At 34.7% G+C, this 23,439-nt stretch overlaps 1 protein-coding gene across 1 annotated transcript; it reads left to right on the top strand.

Moving 5' to 3' along the window:
- Positions 1-17,260: 17,260 nt before the first annotated feature.
- Positions 17,261-19,270, top strand: LOC120355173. Its single transcript, XM_039443497.1, has 2 exons — positions 17,261-17,726; positions 18,893-19,270. Exons 1-2 carry the CDS (start codon positions 17,349-17,351, stop codon positions 19,268-19,270), a joined length of 756 nt encoding a protein of 251 aa, XP_039299431.1. The 5' UTR covers positions 17,261-17,348.
- The last annotated feature ends 4,169 nt before the right edge of the window (positions 19,271-23,439 follow it).

Here is a 23,439-nt window from a genome sequence, read left to right as displayed (position 1 = left end):
ATTGTTTTGACATGTGATGAAACTAATTTTTCACATTTTAATTCTCTAAATTCTCTATAATCATTTTGTTGTTATTTATATGTGCTAAATCATGCATTCTATGACAGACAAAGATATTGTTTGCAACCGATAAAATATTCATACTATTACATAATATAATACATATTTAAAATATGTGTGTATGATCATAATTCTATGCTAAAATTTATCATAAGTTATGAATGTCAAAAACTGAGATAAATCATAGAACAACAGTGTTAACAGTGGCAATTTCCTGAAAAATCATAGCGTGCAGTGTTTGCTGTTTTCTACAGTTAATATTCTCCAAGCCAGGATGATGATATACCTTCAGTTGAGCCAAATACATATATGACGGCTGAGGCATAGAACATTTATACATTGGTCTTGTTGAGTTGAAACTTTCTATGATTCTCTCTGTAAAGTAGCTTATCTTCCGTTCTTACTAGTTGAATCTACATTATTTAGACAGTCCAATATGAAAATTCAGTAGATTCTAAAGATGAAAGCCATGCAAACATACAAATTAAGGAAGAGTAAGCATGCATAAAAGGTAGGAAAATCATGAAAGTGTTTCACATTCAACCACAAAGTACCCTACCGTATAAGATTAATATTGAAAGATGATTCATCATCTTCTATTATTTTTGTTAACATATCGATTTTTCACCTCCAGTCGCATCTTGTCATTCATTACACAAGGTTGGCAGAAGCTTTTCTTTATGTCGATTAATGTTGATTGAAATTGATTTTGATTAGGGCACCAAAATGATAGATCATTTTCTATTTGAAGCATTCAAATCTATTTAACATGATTTCTTATGACTTAGCATTCACAGATTCAGTTGGGTGAAGCTATTTGAAAATTGTACCTGATTATCAATTTCATGGTTTCTATACCATTCTAGTTCATTGTGATCATTGAAGGGTTGAAGTGATGAGTTAGTTCAAGTGAATTCTAGTACACAAGTATATTGTGCTTATAATGGGATCTTCTATCGATGTTTTGCTCCAGTAGAGAAAATTTAAAATGTTGGTTTACATTTTATAAGCTTTATAAATAATATAAATTAACGGTAATATAAATTTGATAAGTCCATATTAAATTAATCGATGTTGATTTTCATTGTATCGCTTTGTATCAATGTTACTTGCACTGTTTGCAATTCATCACTATTCTCTCAAGAATTAGTTTTTCATGAATTTCATGATCTGAAAATTGAAATTCATATGCTATTTGGATGACGTTCACATTCCACTGGTTTTTTTACAATAATTGTTACGTTGAAGAGTGAGGCAATTCAATCCATTTGGAAGTAAAAGGAAATCACAGTGCGATTTGAACAGTGGATAGTAACTTTGAAATTCAGTTGCTCAATTCATTTCGGCTTGATACTATCATTTGTAATATTATAGTTGATCAGAAATATACATTGTATATGATGTTTATATTTCAGTTTGACTAATCTTCTATCACTGTCTCGCTTTCATTCATAAACATGATAATCTAAATATGTTGATTACCTTAAAGATGTAGATTATCTTACGTCGAACAATGTACAATACAAACAATTTTCATTAAATTACTATTATGATGATCATTGGAATTTCTGCCTGTGAATGAGAAAAAGTCATTTTATGAGCCTTGAAATTCGAACCTAGAAAAAGTTGCATTATTACTAGAAATTTTGTTATTTTTACTATTTATTATAGGTACTGTACATTGATTTTGTGATTATAGAGATCAACTACTTTATTCTGAATCAGGATAAGGATAAATAGGGAAATTGTGAGATGGGGATAACATCCATAGGTACATCAATTTGAAAGCTCTGATAATAATGATTTGAACAGAACTGCGATTCTGGCTTGGTATTGCCTCTTCATGTTCAGTGAGAATAGAAAGCTTCAGAGCAATTCGTTCTCACTATGTGTGATAATATTGGTAATATTTTTTGGTAACATTTGTTAATATTTGAACCGAATGTGCAACAAATCTACTTTCAGCTTGAAAATTTTCAACTTATCAGGTGTACAGTGTTATCATATATCTCAGGTAGGCCCACCCTTTTATTATTTTTTTTTGTTCACGTGATCTGATGATATTCATTCCATTATCGAGTGTTTAAATTATAAAGAGTGATGAAACAAGATAAAACACAAGGAAAGCTATGAAAAGAAATTTTGAATCTTCATTTTTCACAAAATAAGGATAAGATGAAGGAGTCGGACACATAATATATCATGAAACTTTGTTGAAAAACATTAATATCTGGAACTAGAGTTATCAAATTGTATTACCTCTGACTCAGATGGAGAAGGCACACTTCAAATTAATATAATAAATTCTGTGAGCAAACAACGAAATCCTGAGTTTTATCATGAGCATGGTTAAATCAATAAAATTTTAATATTTCTTCAGAATATTGAAAAGTGAAAATCTATATATACAGCGCATGTCAAAACAATATACAAAATTAATTGTTTCGAGCGCCATAGTGTAAATGAGATGCAATGTAGACAGCAGTATTATTCTGTTTACCATGGTGAAGGGAGTCAGCCGCGTCGGCTGTTTCCCCTTCCACAGCGTTAACTTGAATCGCAAATACATAACAATATACATCAATGGATTCGCAATGAATGTGGCTACAAAAATTATTCGTCACATTGTTCTTTACAATTACTTGCTTCGAAGTTAATCAGATAAAACAAAAAAATCAAATCGAAAAACCCCTAAATTTTTACATTATATTATTTTATCAAGGAAACTGTTCGATTTATTGAGGAAATTAATCCAACTAATATTGTAGTCCTTAATTTAACGAATCGAATGACATATGATAGATTTTTTTCCGATTAATGGTTAAAGAGATAATTGATTTCCAGTTTGCTGTTTACTATGGCTGAGAGAGTCAGCCACGCCGTTCCGCGTCGACTGTTTCCCCTTCCACGGCGTCAAATCGAATCGCAAATACATAACTATATACATCAATAGATTTGCAATGACAGTGGCTACATTATTTATTCGGCTCATTTTTCTTTAAAACTACTTGCTTTGAAGTTAATCGAAGAAATCAAAAAAATCAAATTGCAAGCTTCTTAAATTTTTACATATATATTATTTTATCAAGAAAACTGTTAATTTTATTGAAAAAATGAATGAACTAATATTGTAGTCCATAATGTAACGAATCGAATGGCATATAACAGAACTGTTTCCGATCAATGGGTACATCGATAATTGATTTTCCGTGATCACCTGCATTTTTCAACTTTGAGGGGGGCTAGGGGGGAAAGCTCCATGCGGATTTCCTGGGACTTTTGGGAGAATGACCCTTTGGGAGGGTTCTATCGATGGTAGAAGATTCAGCTTTTATTTAATTTTTGGATCGAAAAAACCTTTATTGACTGGGCTATTAGGCGCTGCCTGCAAAACCGAAGTTTGAGTGCTGACAGTGTTTATCAAACTATAGTCAGTACAGAATTACTTCTGACTTGGAGGAATATGCGGCGCAGAGAAATTGAGGAAGATCAGCCAATTACAGTGATTAATAGAAGCGCAGTTGCCAATTTGTCAGTCATCTGATTGCTTTCAGACAAGACACTTCGCATGAGTAGCATGAGCACGTATGAACAGTCACTAGAAGTTAGAGAATGCTGGCCGCTTCAAAACGGCTATATCGCGCCTCTGTATCCCTCCCGATGTATGCTTTTTCTGCTGTGCATGTCCATCCCAAGTCTGAAGTAATTTTGCACAGAGTATAATGTGGTTGGTGAGGGAATGCTTAGAGAGTGCATGGCAGGAATAGGCATGGTTTCATGCTACCAGAGATGAACGAATATCCTCTAGTATCCTCAATACCTCTAATTTTCTCGAGAAGTATACCTCTCTTATCTCTGATGCTACACGCAGTGTGCTTCTTCTTCTCAGACCAGCAAACCTTTAACTCTTGGCAGAGAAAGCTTCTATAATTTATTTTATTGATTTTTTAATTTATCAATCAATAACTTATAATTAATACAAGAAAGTCTACCTTCTCGCCTGTAAAAGTGTAAATCCACCTAACAGTACACGATGGGTCGACCGAACAAAGGCACGCCGAGGAATGAGGTCAATGCTCCGAAGCCAGGGCCAGCTATTTCTGGATCACTGTCTGAAGAGACCCTCCGAATTATTTGACAGCAAATTGAGGAAACTGTGCATCATGCTGTTTCTATGGCAGTGAAGTCTATTTTTGAGGAACTTCAGGCATTGAAGGAGGAGAACAAACAGCTGCACGATAGAATTCGTGAGCTAGAGGTGTCTTGTCACCTGAAGGTCGACGACCTCAAGCAATACGGGCGCCGACATTCAATACATATTTTTGGGATCCCGGAGAGTGACAAAGAAGACATGGACCTGCTGGCGCTTGATGTCTTTAACAAGAAGCTGAACGTGCCCGTGACTCTGGCGGATGTCAACCGCTCGCATCGCGTTGGAAGGCGTCAACCACCTCAACAAGGGCAAGCTAAACCCAAGGACCGACCCATCATAGTACGACTCTGCAGCTACCGGACCAGGAAGATGATCTTCGATGCTAAGAGGAAGCTGAAGGGTTCCGGCGTCACCATTCGCGAGGATCTGACTGCGGAGCGTCCCAAGATCCTCAACGCTGCGGCCAACCGTCATGGGCATAGGAATGTCTGGTCATCAGACGGGAGGATCAAGATCTCTATCGGCGAGGGAGGATCCAAGAGGGTCCACACAGTCGAGAGGATGACCGACCTTCAAAAAATAAAGGTAAATTAAACCATTTTAGGATTCGATGACTGAGGTGCCCTCCACTACAATAATAGGAAATTTGTATTAATACATTTCACAGTAGATATACCTTGGCATTTTTCATGAGCTGGCTTTCTGTTCTATAAATGAATCTTTCCACTGCTATTTATGATTATATATGAGGCAATTATTTCAAACTAAGAAGATCCACATTTGTTAATACTGATTAATTATTTATCTTGATATTAATTCCCAAAACTACATTCAATGAATCAACTACTATACTCCAGAGGGTACTTAGAGAATCATTATCTCTATTCTTACTAATAATTATTACATCCCTTACCAAAATTATTTCCATAATTAATAATTTTTGAAATGCTGAATTTCAAATAAATTGGATGATTAACATACGTTATAGATATGGATGTAATCTATAGGTAAAGATAATAATCTCCTATATAATGATATATTCTACTGTTGCCACAGCTTGAACAATAGGAGCTAATGTGTGAAGAATTATTGATAGAACAGAGGGGTGGGTAGTCTGTTCATATGCTTATATAGGGGCTGTGTTTCATTCAACGTTATCTTAGACATTCATCACTAAACTATTACAGTTCTCAATTTACTACTTTTATCATTATTGCAACTCCCAATAGTTAATTATACTTCTAATACTATATAATATTTTAACACTTCACCGTTTAATACTATTTAAAACTCATCTAAATTAATCTAGCACTTTCTCAATCGTCTCCTCTACTTCTTATTTTTTCTTTCTCGTTTCTCTTCTTGATCTTATATTTATAATGATTAAATGATACAATGATTGTATCATAATCATAATGATATAATGATTACTTGGATATTGTTGTTTGCAATGATGATTATTATTCTTTTCTATTCTTCTTCTTCTCCTCCTTCTTCTTCTTCTTCTTCTTCCTCTTCTTCTTCTTCTTCTTCTTCTTCTCTTTCTTTTCTTTTCTTCTTTTTCTTCTCTCCTTGATTAATTCAAGATCACAATGTGATGTTCTATTTCTTATTCTATAGTTCAGTTTCATGAGTTCTTCGCAATTTGTGCACATTCCTTCTTTCTCTTCTTTTCTTCCCTATTATTATCATTATTTTCCCTGTGATTTTTCCACTTGCTATCCAGCATGTTCAAATGTTTATTTCTCTTTCTATATCTATTTATCTTTCTACCTTTTCTCTTTCTATCTGATTACCTTCTACTAATATCCATATATTATATTATAATATCCATATATTTATCCATATAATATTCGATTCCTTCCCACATTAAATCATACTATTCCTCTTCAATTTTATGCGAATATTATTCATTATCAGTTGTATTATGTATCTTTTCTCTATTGATAACTTTCTTCAAAGATTTTTCGTTTTTCTGCTGGCTTCTTCTTCTCTTTTTCAGTTGTTACTGGATCCCATTTCGTTCTATCTCCACCATGAACACGATCTTCCACTACTGAATTTCATCTCTCTCTATCTCCACTTGGACTCGATTTTCCACCACTGGATTCTATCTCTCTCTGTCTCCACTTGGACTCGATCTTCCACTACTGGATTCCTTCTCGCTCTACCTCCACTTGGACCCGATTCTTCCACTACTGGATACCTACTCGCTCTATCTCCACTTGGACCAGATCTCCCACTACCAGTTCTTCCTCAATCTTCATCTTATTCACCATTAGGATTATTCATCACCGAAACTCCACACATCTACATCTTATTGTGTTTAGTGAATTTTTGAACTAGTGCTTTAAATAGTGAAGGGAGCCGAACTGTCAAGGCATACTGAATGCACTCGAATCAAGAGACTTTTCCATTTAGGTTAAGTTTTATCAGTTTCATCCCCATTTCCCCCGTCATGTGTCGTTCTGAGGTCGGTTCACGATTGGTCTGCTGCTTCCATGATGCCTCTCACTGACACGTCAGCTCGCTCGCCCTCAAGTAGGTATGATTATTTCAATAATAGTCATAATGACGCAGGTATGTTTCTAGCAAATAAGCTCCACTCTTTCAAAAAACTTTTCAAGGCTGCTCACCTTAACGTACAATCCCTCAGTTGCCACATTGATGAACTCAGAGCAATCTTCCGTTTTCAGGACTTCAATATAATTGGAATTTCCAAATCATAGTAGATGCTATTTACGGTAACTAACGCTTTTTTTCGCGAATTTTCCCCCCCTCCCCCCACCACCCGCACCCATCCTACCTTCCCCGCTCCTGCTGCCCCTCTCCAGCCCCCTCCACCGCTCCCTTAGAAGAACCTCTCTCTCTCTCTCTCTCTAGAAGAAGGATAAGAAGAAGAAGGAGAAGAAGAAGAGGAAGAAGAAGGAAGAAGAAGAGGGAGAAGAAGGAGAAGAAGAAGGAGAAGAGGAAGAAGAAGAGGAAGAAGAAGGAGAGGAAGATGATAACGATGATACTCTCTCTCTCTCTCTTGTCATGCTCTAGTTAATATAGTCATGGCTTATTACATTCAGTCATGCTCAACTACATTTAGTCATGGTCTATTTGATGAGTAATAGTAGAGAGAGAGATATGTGAGAGAGAGAGAGGCAATCTACTGACAAATTTAAGTGAAACGAACTTAAGTGAATTTAAGTGAAATGAATATCTTACTCTCAGATTTAACTGAAACATGTTCTTGACAACGATGTGAAGCAGTGTGTTGTACGCACAACGAACACTGCCAGATTTAAGTGAAACGAACTTCTTACTGTCATAAATTCTAGATGTACTTGACAACTAGGATGAGATTTTATCATTCTTTCAAGAATACATGTCCAGCAGTAACATTCAAATCCCATCTTTTCAAAACTCTTTATGTGTCAAGCACAGTTGAATATTCTTTGGAAGAATAATAGTGAATTCAAAGTTCTTTTCTGAATCTATATTGATATAAATTGAATCATTCTCACCAAATCTTACATTCTTAACAAAGAACCAATCAAACTGAAAAACATTGGCATATCAAAGTTTGTCATTTCTTGTTGTAGTTTTCACTCATCTCACAGCACTATGTAGCAACGTTTATAGATAAGCTTACCGTGAGACAACCTTGGGCGTTATCATTACGCACCAATTCTGCTCTTGGCTGATGATTAACATGTTTCAAAATTTCACTTCAGAGACCTTACAAGGACGAATGCGGTTCTGGTCTAATTCAATACTTGAGCATTGTCACGTTTTGCAATTTTAGTTCACATAGCTTACAAGGACGAATGCGGTTCCGGTCTAATTCAATACTTGAGCATTGTCACGTTTTTGCAATTTTACTTCACAGAGTTCACAAGGACGAATGCATCTCTGTTCTAATTCATCTCAAATTGGAGCATTAACACGTTTCGCACAAAATCTTGTTTCAGCTTGGAAAAAATGCATGTGAACACTCTCTCTCACGTTGAAATAGAATGTAGCTAGCTATTTCTCCCAAGCAATTTGCATAGTGAAAATCGGTTAAAGATTGATATGATTCTAACTTTAGGGTTTTAGAACATCGCCGTAGATTGAGAGACCCATTTTATCAGTGATTAAATCACCTACTTGATCTTCTGTCAAATTATGCTGTTTCGCCTCAATCCAATTCATATGGAAACTAACTTTAGCATAATTCCGTACTATTTGGTATGCTATTCGATGTATAAATAAAGTGAGATAATCGGTGAATGCAGCTGAACATTGTAATCTCGTCACTTCATCATTCTCTGTATTTTTAATTGAAGTTGCTATTTCCTCACGAATTGATTTGAGTGTAGCTTGTAATTCATCTTTCTTAATAAATGCTTGCATTTCACTACTCAGATCATTTTTCAATACATAAGTTTCGCTAAACGTAGTTAGCAATGTATTCAAATCGTTTTTTGAAACAAATTGTTCAATCCCCTCCATAAGATTTGTCTTTATCGTATTAGTCATTGCAGATAATCGATCTTCAAACTCTTGTTTTGTTATAACAATGTTATTCAATGCCTGCACAGTTTTATCCAAATATTCCTTATCAACCGATAATGAATGAGTTTCATTTACTCTAGTAAAAAGTTCTGTGCTAAGCTGTTTCAATCTGGTATTTAGATAATTTCTATCTAATACTTGCAAATCTTTAATCTTGTCTGAGATAACTTTCAATTTCTCATCCAAATAATTCTTGTCAACTTTATTATCGTTGATCGTATTCAAGTGCGATCTGAATATCTCTGTTGTTGATTTGAGATCATGAAGAGAATTCTCCAAATTGATAGATTTCTCTTTAAGTCCCCTATCGATATTGTCAGATAACTGTTGTAATGTACTGAAGATGTGTTCCTTTTCGATCTTGTTCAATCCAATATTCTTAACTATATTAGATAATTGTGAATCTAAATACGAATGCAGAGATTCACTAACACCCTGTTGATTAATTGCCTGTATTATTCTCTCACTAAAACTGGTAAGATCTGGTTCATTCCATACAATGTCTTTCTTCGCAGCGACTCTCTCGCTTTTACCTCCGAATCTGTGCACGCTCATTCTGCAACTAAACAATAATTTTACCTTCACGCAATTCCTCTATAATTGATGCAATCTCAACATCATGACCCGAGTGCCCAGCAAGTTTTGATGATTTTAATAAATGAAGTCTCTGAACCAATTCGTCATAGTTGTCATAATATTGGTAAATTCTATTGCTAGAAGTATTTTTTGCAAATTTCAATAACCCTGAACCTCTCTTACTTGTTTTTTTAACAGGAAACAGCATTTGAATTAAGCGAGACTTTACACCACTGTTACGTTTCACATATCCTCGTCTATCCAAATGAACTTTTGTTATTGATAAAATCTTCTTGTATTTATTTAGATCTTTTTCATCAAAGAGATATGAATTTGGTCTTTGGGCAAATAACAGTTCTAATAGTCCATGTGTAATTCGGAATTTTTCGTTATCAATATAAAAGAAGTAGTTATCAAAGCTAACAACCATCTCACCCATAAAATATAATTTTCGGTCAGAATCATAGGAAATTCCATAAGGAATCGAGTTATCCAATTTTTCACTATGAAATGTATACAAATATTGTGCAAGCACTTGATTCTTTATCTTCTTTATTTTGCGCTTGTATCACTCTCAAGCCTAGTTGAATTAAATATACTTGATTCGTTCATGCTTAGATCTTTTTCAGCTGCTGATGGTGATGCAACTTCTATTGTTTCACTAATATCATCATCATGTTTTTCTCCCAGTTCCATACTTTCTTCGTCTTCTTCTTCTTCTTCTTCTTGTTCCTCCTTTTTTGGTATAAAACTCTGATCAGAGTGGTGAGAAGATTTAGTTTTCCCCATTTCAACTAGAGGTGTGATAATCGGTTTAAAAAGTTTTTCTCTGTAATCGTCAGATTGCTTTTCAAAATGTACAATGCTTCTATGTTTATCTCTAATAACTTTCCTCAATTTCTTAATCTTATCGATTAGAGCAACACTAGCGTTTTGTCTTCTACGAGACATCCTCATTCTTTCACTGCTACTCACTCTCTACTGAATGTCAATAAAGTTATCCAGACCCTGCCTATATTTTCCACTATTAGCTACACATTCGGTCATAATAGTAAGAAAACTATGCTTCTTAGAATTCCACACATTTGAACACAATTTACTGAAATCTCTGAAGCAAATATCTTCACCCACATAGTCTCTATGTATTAATTTGAGTGATAATTGATCAATTTTGAATATAACAATCATATTTGCATTATCTCTGGTGAAATGTTTTTGTGTTGCACCATAACTTTGAATTAAATATGCTGTATCAATATTACGATGTCTACCCATAGTAAAATAATCTCTTATTTGAGGTGTGTGACTAAGTTGTAAATCATCGAATATAACAAGAGAAAATTGTGGAATTTTATTCGGGTGGGGAATTCTCTCGGGAATATCATTGACATGAAATTCAATACCTTTCATTTTTGAAAAGACTTTTCTTAAAAACAAGTACTTATCTTGATATTGACTTTTAGTATTTAAATAAATATGTTTAAATCTCAATCCATTTTTGGAAAAAATCAAGTTGAACAATAAATTCGTTTTACCGCATGCAGATGGGCCTACGATGAGAATTCTAGCGTTATGTGGTATCAATGTACCATTCTTACACCATACAGGCTTTTCCTCTTGTGCAATTAACTTATCGAAATTTACAATGTCGAGTTTGTTCATGTTGAGAAAGTGAGATATACAAACAGAACTGTTTCATGTGTCTGGTTCACTCGCTAATGAAGCGTTTCTAGGTGACACACATACATGTACTCACCCATTCAACATCTAGTCACCTTGTGCCACATGCTACTAGCACTTCTCTATGACAAAAATGAGAAATGAAAGAGCGAACATTCAATTCAAGTTGTTTTTATTTAAAAAACACACACAATGTAAAGAATATTACAATGATTATCCACAACAGATGTGGATAGATAATTATATAATGTACATTATTTACATCATATGATCTTACTCTAATTATTTACAACAAATGTGGATAGATAATTATAATGTACATTATTTACATCATATATGATCTTACTCTAATTATTTACAACAAATGTGATTCGATAAAATTATACCATGTGATCTTACTCTAATTATTATTTACAATCTTACTCTAATAAGTTCTCTCGATTTATGAATGATGGTTGTGGAAATCCAATCCATTTCACAAGCAACTTATCCTTATCTCGTCTCAATATTTTTTCTATCAAATAAACATTTCTTTCAGATTCATTCAAAAGTGTTTTTTTAATTTCTTCTTGATAAAACCTACCCTGTATTATCTCACCACTAAGATCTTCTAATGAGTAAGTGATAGGTCTTGTGGGATGTATGCTCACAATTCGGAAATATTCGGGTGACCAATTCATTAGATATTTTTTATCAAATATCTGTTTCTTTTTAGAAATTCTCACAATATCACCTAGCTTATATTTTGGTTTCAACACTTTTAATTTGAATCGTCTATTAAATGCAGAGTTTAGTGATTCTAAAACACGTTTACGATGTTTTTTAGTTACATCTTTAGGTCGCATTCCAATGCTACTGTGTACTGTATTGTTATAATCATCTACAATATTTTGTAAGTTATTAACCCAGTTTTTACTCCCACGTTCAGTTAAAGATCGATATATTTTTGATTTTATTGTACGATTAAATCTCTCAGCGATACTAGCTTTCTTATCAGTAAAAACAGAATAATGCTTGATATTATACTTATCTAACAAATCTTTCACATGCTTATTAAAATACTCCTTCCCTCCATCTGTCTGGAAAAAACGCATATGTTTATTCTTACAAATAATGGGTTCGAGTGCATTATAAACACTTTGTGCAGTCTTATTCTTTAAAGGTATACAATAAGCGTACTTAGTAAAACAATTAATAACAACTAAAATATAACGATATCCTTTATTGAATTTAGATAAGCTACCCATCTCAATCAGATCTGATTGATATAAATCGTTCTCATTCTTCAACTCATATCTACGTGTGGGGTAATTTACACGTGCAGCAGAGTGAAGCTCTGCTGCTAATTTTGCTCTAATATTACTCATTCTTCTTCTTTGTGTGAAGACACGCTTGAAACAGAATTCGATGTGTTGGTCACTACCTCGTTACACACACACTGATCTGTGCCATCAGTTTGCTATTTTGTAGTGACCGAATGGTAATGTATCGATTCCGTTCTCTGCAATAAAGCGCTTGTCATCGAACGGGCTTAAACAAACCTTTGCGCATTCAATTTGATGCATGTTATGATTGAAGGATCTCAACATATTACATTTTTCTATATGTTGGCATCGTTCAATCAAACATTTCTTATACAAGTCAAAACTAAGTTTTCTATTTTTCACATGTGTCTTCACACCTTTTGCTACACACTTATTTACAGTTTCCTCCTTCTCATTATTTACAAGATATGAATATAATTTCGCCCGTAATCCCAGAAAAGATTTTAAAGGAAATGAAGCTGCCTCATCCTTAAATTTCCCTACAACTTTATTCCTCTCATTGGAGAAGCATTCGTGCTCAGCTGGGTAATTTGAAGTGTCAAACAATTCTAGATTTTCTCTTATCAGTTGGTAGACGTCGGGTGTCTCCAACGATAAGAGGAAGCTATCTGTATCAGTCATACAAAGCTGGATGCGTTGCCATGGTATGATTTTTTGCAATTTACAATAGAAAAAATCATACATGTGTAGTTTACTCAAATCCAGGATGCAGAAACCTGAATAGATTGGCTTATTCATTTTTAGTTCCAACTTTCGCGAGAAAACCGCAATCACATCCGAACTTATTATCTGCCAGCGTTTACATAGGGGATTTGAAATGTACTTATCTAGACGCTTGGCGTCTGTGATAATTTGAACATTACATTGATGCCGATTTCCCTGTATCGATTTTCCGAAGCATAAGTTACTCATCTGTTTAAAAAAAGAGACTTCAAATTTATTTTTCGCGGCTTGCCTATTACAGGTATTGAACTCAATGTAGTTCTTCAACCAAGGCGATTGGGAAAAGCTAATGACGCGATGTACCTTTGTTAATTGCAATCCGAGTTGAAGGTACAGTTTCAAATTCATGTAATGAACAATGTACCTCTCTCGATCAAAAAGTGTGTTCATGAGTTTTTTAGTCAGAGTTTGACCGTTCTCATTGGTTTGGTACTCGGAGAACAATTCGCTAGGAGGAATTTGATGAAGTGGAGCGAGAGGGAAATTGGCATGCATATCATGTAACTCCTGTGGGTACTTGAGATCACATTCAATTACATAACCAGTTTCTGATTCACTCTCCAAATTTGTAAAGTCAAGAGCATGGATTTCTTCCTCTGAGAGGAACTTGAAATTTCCATAAGGTAAGAATTGATTCATAGAGTGGGCATACAAAGAATTACAATCTATATAAAGCAAATAGTTACTTGGTTTTGTGGGATCGTATGTGTCAGGGATGTGTTTGTTATTGGCTTCGCAATAACGCTTGCCAATAAACGAAACACCACCGCGCATTCCTGATTCAAACAATAGATGTATATCGGGATCGCTAATCAATTGGAGTTCAACCCGGGTGAACTTTAACATACAATTCCAAGTGTAATGAGCAAGCGAAAGAAAATGAGTCACATCGAGGCCATATGACCTAAAAAGCGTTGACCTCATTTCTTCGAAAACCTCAACTAATAGCATGACGTCTAGGCACAGATAGAAATCATGATACTCGCCGAGAGATTTCAACTTGAATGTTGAGAACACTCTTTGTGCATGCTCATATTCTTTGGGGGAGAGGGGTGTATCGTTAAGATCATTATAAAAACATTCTATCGGAGGGAGAGAAGTCTCAGCGAATTTTTCAGGGCAAGATATGTACGAATAGGGATATACTCCTTTTTTCAACAAGAGTTGCCTATGTTCGAGATCGGGGTCATTAAATACTGAAAACAGACGTTTGAACTTCGATTCCATATCTGTACTATCTACCAAGTTGCGCACTAATACTTCTAAAGATTCATTCATAAATTTATATGAATCTAAAAACTTGATTTTTCCCACTGTCAATGTCAAAAATCTTTCTGATGTATTGGCGATACAGGAAATTTCTTTTTTACATTTTCCGAGAGCTTTTAGAATAAAATGACTGTCAAATCCGCTAAAATTATGGAAGTAACAGCTAATTGTATCGTCAGTTCGAGTATTTAAATTACACGACACATGAGCAGCACACAAAAACTTTCCATTTTCATGTGCATGATGGCGTACCTTTGTGTCTGTTTCGGTAAAAACTTCATCGCAAAGGCCGCACTTATCAGCATTTTGAAATTCGCGTTGCTGACGATCACTTAAATGCTCCATCGGAATTTCACATTTTATATCCGCACTCAATAAATCGCCCAGTTCGATTATTTCCTTGAGAAATTTCTCCATGATCTTTTCATTGATATTACTCGATCTATAGAGTACTGGGCTGTAGGCGATATCTCCATTCACATCAATTACAATGAAACAATACCCGCACGGAATATGACGCGCCGTTTTCTTGGTGTAACTTCTGGTGATAGGTACATCCGCAGATTCATTACCATCCATATTCACAACAAATGTTTCCAAATCCGCGTAGATTGTATACTTTTTCTTCAAAGTCGAACCGAGTTTTTTAAATTTGATTGTCTCACCTCGTTTTGGGTATGAAGTTCTCTGAGACTGGAACTTTGAACAAAGCTCTAGATGTCTCATCAAATTTGCTTTCCCATCACAATTTTTAGATTTGTTTGTTGTAAATCTGTGAAAACAGAAATTACAAACATCTACTGGTGCTTTAGCTTTCGAAAGGTGAGAGAGAAGACGCGACAATCCGTTTTTCCCGTTCGCGGTGTTAATTAAACAAAAATGAGTTTTTCCTGCATCGCCTTTCAACATTAAAAGATTAATTTGGTATTTACGCGTACGGAATATGCTTGTTCGATAGGGGAAAAACTTTTTGTTGTCATACGCGATAACATGAAATGCGATGTCTGTATTGAGAATTTCAAATTTCTTTATGTCGCGATCGGTGGTTGGGAAATTAACTCCGCGAGTGTTCAGCCTGTGAGCAAATTTGCTCAAATATTTCACCGTTAAGCGACTGTTATTTGGTTTCTGGTGAAAATAGGCTAGAACACTCCACAGAAAACACTTTTTATCAGAAAGATTTTTGACATTGATAACACATTTCTTATTGTTGATGAACTGGGGTGTTTGAATATAACTGCTTGTGTATATTGGATTATATCTAATCACATTTACATCAAGCGAGTCGATCTTCTTCAACACCCACCCACTCCCAAATCGAACAAAGTTATCGAATGAACTTAAAATTTTCCTAACTGCTAACATAAATTGTTCATTCAATTCGTCATAACTCTCCAAGACATTCATGCCTATGGCCGAGTAGCTATGAAGATTCACAATAGATGAAACAGCTTCGGATTCCTCTGATTCTAAAACTACCATCTTATACAATAATACATTTAATACTAAAAACCATTTAACATTTCCTTCGAAACGTGCAGCATGTTCTCTTATTATCTCGAAAACACGAGCTTTCGAGTTTTGAAGCACATTTTCAATGTCAGGTGCTACGTTTTCGAAGGAAATGCGATGGCGAATTGCTCGCGAACTCACGCCTCCAACCCTGTGTTCTCTGCTATGCTCCATCTCTGCTACTAGCGGGTTACTGAAAACAAACAAAGAATATATTACTATGGCACAGAATTAGATATAAAAACAAGTAAACATTAATCTAAAAATCAGTTGTGATTTAACAAGCTGCAAGTACAGTGCAAAAAATGCTATCACAGGATCAGATTTTCATGCACGAACGATTGAGGTTATTAACATTTGATAATCGTTGGAAATTAGAATCGAGTCTGTTGTCACCTCAAAATATGGCTAAACAGGGTTTTAAATTTGTGCGAGCACCTGACGTTGTTCAATGTGTGTTTTGTTCAGTATATTTAGAAAATTGGTTGGCAACAGACGATCCTAGTAAGGAACATGAGCGATGCAGTCCAAATTGTGGATGGCGCAAAGAAGATAATATTTCATGTGAAGAGGAGAATTTCGATAATAATATTCTACGACAATATGAAGAACGAGTTTTAACTTTCCATCGTCCAGAACCATTCAAGCTCTCGGTATTTATTAATAGAGCAGACTATTTTGCAATAAATGGATACTTTTTACATGAGAAATCATATCTGCAATGTGTATATTGCAAATATATTATTGAAAATCCTTATGAAAAAGTGATACATGTTCCGTTTTGTATATATAAAAAGATGAGCTATAATGGAAAAGAAAAGACGAATGATGAAAAAGAAGATGCTGTGGGAAAACAAGCTGGATATTGTACAATATGCACTCTGTTGTAGAAGTAATTCCCAATCAGAATCGAGATATTAGTGATTCCTAAGTGCATTGTAGTAGTATCAGGAAAGAAGTAAGTTCTGAAAAATCATGATTAGAAAAATAAAGAATTGTATCATACTTACATGCAATGAATGATGTGCTGTACTGTCTCTCTCTCTGCTTACACTCCAACTCTCAGACTAGTTCTTCATACGTCTTTCCTCCTCGAAGACTGGAGTGATTATGCAGTCTCGAACTCTGTGAAATCAACGAACATAATGAAAATCACAATAATATTGAGAAGAAATTTAGCAAGTCAACATGTGATGTTAATTATGAAAATTAATGAGGAGATTACATTGCTCTCACATTCGAAATATTGTTATTCGAGATATCTGGAAGTGAGAATTCGAGTGCATTGTGAGAATTTGATATTTTTTCTCTGAATGCACCTTGCTGTACGTGTAAGAATGCATTTGTATGTCAAGGATGTGACAAGCGGGAAAATGCACTATCTCTCACTCATCCTAAAACAGAGAGAGAGAAACGAATGAGTATATAAGCAGCGGTTATTGGATTTGCCAGCTTCATTCGAGCACTAGTCACGTTCCTGTTACACACATATCCTCGTTATCATCATGGACTCATCATCCACACGTCAGGACTACATCCTTCCGGATACACCTCCTCAACAAGAGACTTCATTCCCATCTTACTGGGCAGCGCAAGCTGCGCGGAAGAAGAAGATTCCTTCTACCAATAGCAGTGCTGCTCCCCCTGCTGCTGCCGCTGCTGCATCCGACTCCGAGGAGTCACCGCTGAAGAGACGTGGGGTCTTCGTGGAGAGAGGGATGAGCAGTGAGGAATACATTATACCAGACACACCACCATCTCATCTGGGATGGGCACCGAAGCGTGTACCACTAACAACGATTTCCACCAACAAGCAGCAGGGGAAGAGAAAGCTGCAATTTCTGGAGGAGGATGAGGAGGAAACCAACTTTGTACCCTCAAAGGTTAGTTATTTCAAATATTATTAACATGTAATGTGAACAGATAATTTTAAATCTTTATATGTTGTCATTAATTTGTTGAAAAGCTTGCTACTAAAAAGCTTGCTAGTATCTGATAAATTTCTTACTTTACTGAGAAAAACTAATTTCCAATAGATCTGTTCACATTACATGTACTCACATTGGAGTTATTGATGAATCTGATTTGAAAGACAATTTCTTGATAACGAATATAGGAACTTAATTCAACTTTAGAGTTCAGTTAAGATGTATATTCGAGTTCATGAATATGATGATTACATTGATATATTCATTTGAATTGAGCATAAATTGTTTTATGAAATCAAGAAATATAATTATTTGAAGTGATTAGGTTGAATGCATGCTACTATCTAATAAATACTTTAGTGAGAAAAAAACTAATTTCCAATAGATGTCTTTGTATTACATGCATGCACAATGTGATATTAAATGATTAGAGTTCAGTTAAGATGTGTATATTATAATGAATACTTTTTGAAATTGAACTGATCAACCTTACTAGTTGATTAGAGTTCAGTCAAAAAATTGAATAAGATGAATATTTTGATTTCATTATTATGATGCTTACATATTATTTGCACTAATCATGCATTTTTTGCTATAATATTGAAGTGATGTGTTAAGAAAATTACTGATTTAGTTGATAGTTATATTGTGATATTAAATGATTAGAGTTCAGTTAAGATGTGTATATTTTGAATTCATGAATATTATAATGATTACTTTTTGAAATTGAACTGATCAACCTTACTAGTTGATTAGAGTTCAGACAAAAATTGAATAAGATGAATATTTTGATTTCATTATTATGATGCTTACATATTATTTGTACTAATCATGCATTTTTTGCTATAATATTGAAGTGATGTGTTAAGAAAATTACTGATTCAGTTGATAGTTATTTGTTGCAATGAAAGAGTTTGCTTATTAATTTGATGTATGCATCACTATTGGATTCTGCAAGAAATATTATTTCAATAACTGATATTACTCACTTTGTGTAGAGAATGTCTTGTCAATCTGATGATATCAAGTTGAGATTATGACAATAATCTGTTGATCACAAGTAGTTGATAATCTGAAACAAATTATAATAAAGTTACTAATCATAGATTTTCATTTAACAGAAACGTATGTGTGAGAACACCTCCATGGCTCCGCTACTAGAGGAGGCAGCCGCGCGGGATGATGATGATGATGACTTCATCGCACTCATCAATAAGCCATCACCAAAACCGTGGATGCCTCTCCGCGAGCTGGCGGAGGATGTTCCACATACTATCATCTCCGTGCGAGAGGAAACGAACCATCATGGCAGACGAATTATATTGAAAATTAATATCGCTTCTACAAAGAAAATCTCTGAGGTATACCTGCCTCAGAGATTTTCTTCCATAATTTCGCCCTGTAAAGTTGTTAAATTTAATTCTAAGTGTAAAAATTTAGGAATAGTAGTGAAGCATATAACCGCTACATGGAGTGACATTAAGATTGTTAAAATGTAACAATCTTATTCTCATAGCATGTTGCGGTGATATGCTTCACAAGTAGTATATAATGTAAATATTGTAGTGTTTGATAATAAATTGTAATATTGTTTTTAAAAAAAAATTGTTTTTAATTCTCACCTGTTTGTTGTGTCAAAGAAGAAGATGTAGAATAGTACACTGTTCACGCAAGAATAGATCCTCTTGTAACTGAACACTCAATGAATGTAGAATAGTAATGCTCTTGTACAGTCAATGAGTGTTCGCTCACAAGAGAAGCTATTTTATAGTTGCTGCTGCGCGCGCACGCGCATGCACCACATGTCAGTCTTGACCTTGTTGCGAGATTCTCCTCCATCTGTTTGCGCTATACACTCACTATAGATATTGCAATCTATTTTTATCAGTATGCTTACAACACTTGAATGGAGAAGTTGTGCAATGAAGATAATCGTATGGAGAGTTTTATTTGTTCTTCTCTTTATAATATGTTGTGTGAATATGCTATTACTTTTCCATATTGCTTTGAAAAAATATGATTCAATGCAAAATGATAGTAAGAGAATATTGGAATCTATACAAAATGTACGAAATAAGATTAGGGATTTGGAAACACCTCAATTGATGCAGGAATCACTGCTAGTAAGAAATCATACATTATCTTATATCAAATCATGTGTCAATTCATCAGATGCTTCTCTCGATGTTAGTCTAAGACATTGGTATAGATTTATGATTGATGAACGTTCAATTCTTTGCAATTTCTACAAAACTTACAACATACTTAACAAGTGTGTTAATAAGACACATCATGATGATAGAAAATTGTATTCCCTATTGATTAAAACATACCAACTTTGTAGTAATATATAAAGCACATAGTGAGACAATTTCTTTGTCTCTCGATTGAGGTTAAGTGTTTGATTAATTAACCTCAGTCGATGTTCAACTATTGAGTTGAAAGGTAATGAAAAATGGTATGTAGAAGAAAGTTATCTTCTAGAAAACGAGGGAGAGGAATCTTGAGTTCGGCTAGCAAAATTGTCAAAGGTATAGCGGGTACTGCGGGGGACATTACATCAACTATTATAAATAAATTAATAAACGCATCACCTGAAACCCATTTCCCCGGATATCAGTGGTGTGGCCCTGGCACGAAGGTTAATGAAAGGTTAAAGAGAGGGGATCAAGGTATAAATTCATTAGATAGAGCCTGTAAGGTACATGATATAGCATACACTCAAAATAGTGATAATAAGTCGCGAGCGATTGCAGACAGAGCTCTTGCAAACACAGCATGGGAAATATTCAAGAATCCAAAATCATCTCTAAGTGAAAGAGCACTTAGTTATCTTGTAACAAACGTGATGAAAGCTAAAGCAGCGTTTGGCGGTGGATTGAGAAAGAAGAAGAAGAAGAAGAGCACAAGTGTTGGGAAAACTCATAGCAGCTCGATAAGGAAAAAAGCTATTGCTCAGTTGAAACAGCATATTGCAGGTAGAGGTTACTATTTGAAACCGTACCCTCCAATCTCGAGTGGTGGTCGTATTTTGATTGGCCCAACCCCACATCCTCCTCCTCCTCACCATATGGTGTAAGTTTATTCCCAAAGAAAAAAGGAGTTAAAAAACGTAGAAAGACAAAGAAGGTGAAAAAATGAATATCGATGGTGAATTGTCCAATCACGATCTAATAAAATGGTGTAAATTATTACAAATTCCCCTACGAGGTGTATACATGATAGATACATTACCTAATAAAATTCTAAAAAATGAGAATTGTATTGTTAATTTAGACACTCAATCCGGACATGGTACACACTGGGTTGGTTATAAGAAACGAGGATCAAATGTTTACTATTTTGATCCAATTGGTAATTTACAACCACCTTATGAATTGAATAAATATTGGAAAAAAGAAACAGGTGTAAATATTTTTTACAATGTTGAGCACATGCAACCATTACATACAAATATATGTGGACACCTTATGCTCTTGTTTTTTGCGAACCAGTTGTAATCCAGTATTTGTACCGAAAACATATAAGATGGTTGTTATTACATTACGATCTAGATCAAGTGATCTCTATGAACATTTACAAGAAATTCTCGATTTGGATAAAAATAAAGAATGGGAAATTGGATTGATTAATTTCTGTACTTACAATAGCATTGCAAATGTTATAAAAGGTAAAAATTCTACCTTCAAATATGGTGATAAATTAATTGATCTTGATACGGGTGCATATGAAGTTGATGACATTATATTAGCTTTAAAGAGTAAATTGAATAGTGACGAAAAGAAACTTAATATAAGAGCTAACACGAATACTATGAAGCTCGAAATTCGTTCTGATAAGCCTATTGACTTTACATCATCTACTTCAATAGGAAAAATGCTTGGTTTTGATAATGTTATATTACAACCGAATAAATGGTATTATTCTCAGCATTTAGTTAGCATAACAAATATTGACTCTATTGTAGTTGAGTGCAATATAGCCTGTGGGAGTTACTCCGATGGCAAACAGAAACATATTATATACGAGTTCTCACCTAGAGTACCTAGCGGGTATTTGATAAATGAAACGCCTAATCCGATAATCTATATGCCTTTAAACACACATAGAATTCAAAGCATTAATGTAAAGGTAACCGATCAAGAAGGATCGTTTATTGATTTCCGAGGAGATATAATTACAATTAGACTTCACATTCGTGAAAAACAAAGAACTTGAAATGGGATTCCTCGTTTTCAAACCTCGCACTAGCATTTGCTCACAGAAGCTCATTAGAGACTCGAACGTGATAGAGTCAACACCTAAAAAGCTACGTGCTATATCAGCGAAAAGCGCGAGAATATTGGAAAAGTTGGGATTTATAGTAGATTGGCGTCATGTACGGCGCAGCAATTAGTGAAATTCTCGATGTTGAATCTCAACTCGAGTTCTATAATGATATTACTAAATTTCAGTTCCATACTCATACAGTATATTCGGGTCAAGAAATTAAACCCTCAGATGAAGCTCGCATCCATGTGGCTTCTATGGATCAGTACAGCCTTCCATGCAAATCATTTATATTTATTGAGGGGGAGGTGAAGTGTACAAAACCAGCTGCGAAGGCTGGGGATGCTCCGATAGAAGCTAAGTATATATTATCCAGTAACCTCATTGGAAATCTCTTTGATGAAATTCGATATGAATTGGCTGGACAACAAATTTCTAAATCAAGACTAATTGGATTAACATCAACAATTAAAGCTATACTAGTGAAAAATATGTTTGATAAGAACACATATCACTTGGCCGGGTTTGACAGAGCAGGATATACACTGAAAGATAATAAGTTTACATTCTGTGTACCTCTTAAATTAGTTTTACCATTTTTTGAAGACTTTCAAAGAATAATTTTAAACTTGAAACAAGAACTTGTATTATTAAGATCGCCAACAGATCTCAATTGCATCGAGTCTACAGAAGCAACAAACGTTAATATAAAAATAACGAAGCTTCAATGGAGAATTCCCTATATTACTTTAGAAGATCATGTGAGGTTGAAATTTTTGAGATTGCTCGATGCTGATACACCGCTGAAGCTGAGCTTTCGTCATTGGGAGATTTCAGAATTACCAAATTTACAAAATAGCACTGTTCATTCTTGGGCAGTAAAAACTGCATCCCATCTCGACACACCAAAGTATGTTGTTTTAGCGTTTCAAACAGATCGTAAGAATAAAATTAATAAATCAATCTCGGAATTTGATAGTTGTAATCTTCAAAATGCAAAGGTCTACTTGAACTCTGACTATTTTCCTTATGAAAACCTCCTTGGTAAACAAGAATTGATGTACCGTATGTTTTTGGATTTTCCCTCGGCGTACTATAACCATAGTATCAATACTGAGCTTGGAACAGAGATTGATTTTGACACATTTTGTACTAAAACACCCCTGATTGTAATTGACTGTTCACATCAATCTTCTCATTTGAAATCCTCCACAGATATTAGAATAGATATGGAATTTAAGGAAGCTGTACCTCCAAATACTTCCGCTTATTGCATTTTAATCAGTGATCGTATCATGGAGTACACTCCTCTTACTTCCATGGTGAAGGAAGTTCAGTAATTTCTCGATAGAGCACAAGCTATATAAGTATTGCATTTTTCAAATTTTACTCATTTGAG

The sequence above is a fragment of the Nilaparvata lugens genome, chromosome Y (assembly GCF_014356525.2).
Source record: "Nilaparvata lugens isolate BPH chromosome Y, ASM1435652v1, whole genome shotgun sequence".
Taxonomy (NCBI): domain Eukaryota; kingdom Metazoa; phylum Arthropoda; class Insecta; order Hemiptera; family Delphacidae; genus Nilaparvata; species Nilaparvata lugens.
Note: the sequence above shows the minus strand (reverse complement) of the source record. Positions and strands in the feature narration are given on the sequence as shown.

Coding starts and splice junctions, on each gene's coding strand:
- LOC120355173 (XM_039443497.1), top strand. CDS start 17,349: ATGGACTCATCATCCACACGTCAGGACTACATCCTTCCGGATACACCT. Junction 17,727..18,892: donor CCAACTTTGTACCCTCAAAG/GTTAGTTATTTC, acceptor TTCATTTAACAG/AAACGTATGTGTGAGAACAC.